General features: G+C 34.9%; 1 protein-coding gene across 1 annotated transcript; it reads left to right on the forward strand.

The window, feature by feature from the left end:
- Positions 1-4,791: 4,791 nt before the first annotated feature.
- On the forward strand, positions 4,792-5,355 carry LOC146904494 (uncharacterized). Its single transcript, XM_085728298.1, has one exon. It carries the CDS (start codon positions 4,792-4,794, stop codon positions 5,353-5,355), a length of 564 nt encoding a protein of 187 aa, XP_085584424.1.
- Positions 5,356-6,000: the final 645 nt, after the last annotated feature.

The following is a 6,000-nucleotide window of genomic DNA, read 5'->3' on the forward strand; positions in this document are numbered from 1 at the left end:
AGTTACTCTGCTGGTTTAATTCCCTAAAGTTACTACTACTTCCCTAATTACCCTAGTCTGTTATCTTAGTTACTATCTGATTTGGGTAGGTTCTCACCAATATTAGGTTATGTCACTTCCCTAAGTACCGTTTTCTCAAGGTTGGTTTGCTTCAAAAGATATTAACAATTCACATAATAAAATTAAATAGGTTTACATAAAATAATAGAATAAAGAACTTAAATTGAATAATCCAACAAATAAAAGAGTGATTCATCTTAGAACCTTACCGTAATAGGGGTTAGTTACTCAGGGTAACGAAAAACAAATTACGAAAGAAATAAAACATACCCAAGAGACTTAAAGTGATGAGAGACTCTTGCCTTGTAGATCTCCGTGCTTGCCTTCCTTATGAACCGCTTTGTTCTGAATGAAAAATAATGAATGAGAGGATGATTATTTATAGGCTTAATTTCCACCTGGGTTTGGGCTTAAAAATTGGGTTTTTCCACATAAACGTAGGAAAAAAGCAGTTTTGACCCGCTCCTAGCATGCCCCATGAGCATGGCTGGGCGCATAGGTATAAAATTTCATGCCCTGGGCGTATGGTATATGCCCTACGTGCATGGTCCATGCCCCAGCCGCATGGAACACACCCTAGGCGCATTGGTGTTTTTTTCTTGCACGTAATAGCCTATTTCTTTGTCCTTTTGGTGTTTTATTCCTTCCTTTGTAATTTTTTCCTTTGTAATTTTTTCCGAGGCATCTTGAATCTTCATTCATGGTCTTCCCAATATCTTTGCAAGTCTTCAAGATGTTTTGCTTTGCTAATTTGCATGATTTCTTCTTGAATTACATAAAAACACCCTAGAATTGCTATGTATCGGGAAAATTAGAATTACCGAAAACCATTGGCAATTGTTCTAACAGTCCTCTATTTTGGATTAAAACTAAATTAAAATAACTAAAAATATATTCTAAGAATAACGTAAGATGATCTGTCATCAACAATCAAAGAACATAAAGTGTTAAAGAGAGGAAGTCTTTCTTTGATGTCTTGTTCAATATGGAGATGAGGAGGTAACAATATTCATGTTTAGAATTTGAGGTAGAGAAATCTCAACTTGAGGTGGAGTCTTTCTTTGATGGGACTAGAAGATGACAATCAATTGTGACTCCTTAATATTGGCAAGAGGTAGGGAAAGGAAGGATATTGTTGTAATGAAGGGGTAAGGGTGAAAACTCGTGGGACTACAAAGTGTAGTTGGATGCAAGGAGAAGAATCAAACTTGGAAGCTTGTGGAACTACCAAGGGTGGTCAGATGCAAGTGAAGGTCGGTGTCTCAATCAAAGTTCAATTGAGGATTTGGACTTGATAAGTCTTTTCTTGAGGAATAGTTCAAGGGAAGGTTAAGGAGCAATGTGGTTGATGGTTAAATTGACATCACCATAAATTTAGAATAAAAGTGGAGAATTGTTGAATTTTAACTCAAAGTTTGATGTAGCTGCTTGATGATGGAATAAGATATGATATTTTAGCTATATTTTTAGTGTAATTATTTGCATTATTTGAAGGAAAATTGGAAGTATATTTAAGGAGTTTTCAATGGTTCGAGGAACTTTTTGTATTGTTTTTAATCGATTCATTGTAATTCACAAAACAAGACATCACATGAAGGATTGAGGATAAGAAGACGGAAGTTCAATGATCTTAGAAGGTATTTGAAGACAATAAATAGTGAAGATAATTCTTTTCAAGTTCCAAGGAATTAAAAGATGAAAGAACGAGCGAAAAAGGGTCGTAAGCTGCTGAAATCGCATAGGAGGGGATGCCTCATGAGCCCCTGCGGATAAAGCCACACACGTGCCCCACGTGCCCCCGTGCAGCAAACCATGCATCTCACGTATGGACATAGCCTTGAAGTCCATTCTTCTAGTTTTCCAAGTCGTTTTTGGGGGAAAAACCCTATTTTCACTCTCTTAACCCCTAAGTAATCCTCCACTATAAATAGAGGCTCATACACATTATTTTATTCATTTAGAAAGATAGCGGTACAAGGCAAGGGTGAAGCATCAAGATCTCCGTCCTCCTCTTGTTCTCTCTAAGATATGTTTTTCTATGGTTTATGAGATAGCAAGGCTATTGATCCTTTAACAGTTGTCACTGGTCCAAATCTTTGGTCAATTTTAAGAGTCACAAGTCTTATTTACTCAAGTTTTGTAGAAGTCATCAAATAATTATGTCGAAACAATTAGAAAGACATCTTTTCTTTATGGTAGTCAAATTCAAGAATTGGATGTTTTTATTCTTTTAAAAAAATTTAACAGAAAGTTAACGGTGTTAATAGGGAAGGAAGTCGTTTGTATATTTGATGAAAACTTAAGCTAGGTTAGTGTAAGTTTTAAAACTTGAGGTCGTGTTAGTGTCATTTTAATAGACTTTAGGGGAGGTGAGTGTAGTTCTATTAAATCCAAATAATATTTCTTTTTTTTAAATAAGGATAAAAATTGAATAAAAAAGTTATAACATGTTCTATTCCGTTCACTTTCCAAACAATTGAACAAGTAATTTGTCTGCTCCATCGTATAATACTCAAATAATGGAATGAAATATTTATTCCATTCCACCATGTTCCCCTTCATTCTACTTTGTTCCATTATATTTCGCTGAAGTATATATTCCATCAATCCAACCAGAGATTAAAGGTATTAGTCCCTAACGATTATTGCACCAAGTTGGACACGAATAAAAAAGCTTATAATTCAGCAATTTTAGGTCTATTATAGATAAAATTTATGAGCAATAATTAAACATGCTAATATCTAAGTTGTCCTGCCCTGAATGTGGTCACAAATTAACAAAAATGGTCTAAATACTTTTTCTAAAAATTTTTTATCAAGTAAACAAATGCAATAAAATTTTAGGAGCTGCCTGAACCACATACAAGCTTATCCATACTTTGTCTGTTTAAAATAAGACGTTTGGAGCTTTCTCCGTGACTATGATAAATATCGGGAAATACTTGTGTGACATTAATGTTACGGTGACATTAAATTTGGGCCACACATTGGGTGACATTAGATGTGTTGTGTGGTCCAGATGCAATGGCAATGGCAATGTGTGGTCCAGATGCAATGGCACGGTGACATTAATGTCACCAAAGTGCCACCCGATAAATATCATAGATGCCAAAATATTCCAAAGACTTCACCAAGTCTTTGTCTTCACTCGGGCATCCACTTTATATTGTTCTTTAATTATACTGTTATATATTTTTGGTAAACAAGACATATGTCAAATCCAACAACAAATAAATGTTTTCTTTTAAGAAACCACACTTGCTCATCGAAAATGAAACCAAGAATCGAGCCTGAAACTTTGAGTGGAGCATACTCCAAAACAACACCATACAAATAAATGTTAAACACTATGAATGGTAAATCAGACTAGTTGTGTGGTAATCTATCTTTTGTTTGTTTTAGTAATTAGAGAAACATAATCAACATCAATAGCTTGAAGAACAAATGTGTCAGACTCAAGGAAGTGAAAATGGAAAGTAAATTAAGGGTGTGATTGTATGAAAGGTTTAGGAAGGGTGTAGATGACTTGCTTTTGTTTTTGACATTATGGCTATTATAACATAATTTTTAAATAAATTACATGTTCTTGAAATATTATATGGTCATATATCATGCTCTTATTTCAATTTTTTAAAATATTGACTTGTTTCACTAAAGTGGTCCCTCCAAAATGATGCAACTACTCTCTCCCAAATAGACCATAAAAGTCTAGTGTAAAAAAATATGAGTGGTGGTCAAATGTTTTTAAAGTGCTAAAATAATTACAAGCAAATTATAAGCTATGAAAATAAGAAAAATAAATAACAATAAAAGAAAAACAAATTTATAATCTATGACATGGACCAAATACGAAATAGTGTTGTTGTTGTTGTTACACTTACAATTAAATTTCTACTCAATTTTAACTGAATTTTTCTTTAATTCGTCCCCCCCTCCCTCTCATTTTGCATAACATAGCAACAACAAATCAAAATCAAGTTTTTACTTAATATGGTAACAAAAACAATTTGGAACAGAAAATTCAAGGTTGTCATCGCCAGAGTAAATTGCAACCTTTTTTGCAGTTGCTGAAAAATTGCGCTCCCTCTACGAGGAAGTTGTAGGCATACCAGCTATTGGTGATATAAATAGATGACAAGCCTCCATGCATTTTCTGATATGTCCATGGCTTCCCTAGTTAGGTTCCATTTTTTTGCAACTTTCAGTTTTGGTTTCATAGTTGGCGCCCGATTTTGTCGCACAATTTGCCATATCTCATTTCCCAAATCGTTTTTAATTTTGGTTGCAAGTTGAAGTTGTTTGTGAGTTGTTTTCCGGATCTCCTTTTTATAAGGATGAAGAAAATGGCAGACAAGTGGAGAAGAAACACTTTAATTCCAATCTATAAGAACAAGGGGGATATACAAAATTGCGAGAATTATAGGGGAATTAAACTAATGAGTCATACAATGAAGTTATGGGAAAGGGTAATTGAACGAAGACTAAGAAAAGAGACTCGAGTTACGGATAACACAATTTGGTTTTATGCATGGTAGGTCGACTATGGAAGTGATTTACTTACTTCGACGTGTGATGGAACGATATCAGACGGATAAAAAAGACTCGCACTTAGTTTTCATTGATTTAGAGAGGTTTTGTGGAAAGCCCTGGAGAAGAAAGGGATTAGGATTGCCAATATTAGAGGTATCAAGGATATGTATGAAGGACCTTCAACTAGTGTGAGGACGTATGATGGGGCTACCGAAGATTTTCCATAACAATAGGATTGCACCAAGGGTCAGTCCTTATCTTTTTACTTTAGTTTTAGATGTACTTACGGAACACATGCAAGAGTTAACACCGAGATGCATGTTTTTTGCAGATGATGTAGTCTTGCTTGCTGAGTTGAGGGAGAAATTGAACGGTAGGCTAGAGACCTGGAGACAAGCCTTAAAAGCGTATGGTTTCCACCTGAGTAGAAGCAAGACAGAGTATATGAAATATAACTTCAGCAAAAGGAGAAGTAGGTCTACTTTGGAGGTGAAAGTTGAAGATCATATCATACTTCAAGTTACACGGTTTACATATCGTGGGTCCATAGTACAAAATGACCGAGAAATAGAAGCCGATGTAAATCATCGTATTCAAGACGAGAGGTTAAAATGGAGAAGAGCTTCAGGTGTTTTGTGTGATAAGAAAGTACCACTTAAGTTGAAAGGAAAGTTATATCGGACAATAGTTAGACCGACGATGTTTTATGGTACAGAGTGTTGGGAGGTTAAGAGCCAACATGAGAATCAAGTAAGTGTAGCATAGATGAGGATGTTGCGTTAGATGACCAGTAAAACTAGACAAGATAAGATTAGGAATGACACCATTAGGGAGAGAGTGGGGGTAGCACCTATAGTAGAAAATTAAGTTGGTAGAAAGTAGGCTTAGATGGCTTGAATATGTAGAGAGAGGACCTGTAGATGCTGTCGTAAGAAGAGTAGATCAAATGGAGGAGAGAGGACATATGAAAACTATAAAAGAAACCATTAGAAAAAATTTAGAGGCCAATGAGTTGGATCCAAATATGGTGTATGATAGAACACTATGGCGTAATTTGATCCATGTAGTCGACCCCACCTTGTAGGATAAGGCTTGATTGTTGTTGTTGTTTCCAAATCTCGTTTGTTAAGGTTGTTGATATGGGTTTGTTTAGCTTTAACATCATCTAGTCTTGTAAATAAAGGGATTAAATTTTAGGGAAAAATATTTTTTGTTAACTTTGAGTCAACATCAGGATGACATGGAAGAAAGGAATTGAGAAATCCAGATAATTAAAAAAAAGAAATGATATTTGAACATCCATTTTAGATAACTTTTGTAACAACTTTCTGTCTCATACTCGCATTATTTTTTACTTTATCTCTCTATTGCTTTGGTTTTCGGGCAAATACCTACATTTTCTTCGTAAAT

Source organism: Medicago sativa, chromosome 7 (assembly GCF_051527215.1).
Source record: "Medicago sativa cultivar Bolivia chromosome 7, Bolivia_mono, whole genome shotgun sequence".
Classification (NCBI taxonomy): domain Eukaryota; kingdom Viridiplantae; phylum Streptophyta; class Magnoliopsida; order Fabales; family Fabaceae; genus Medicago; species Medicago sativa.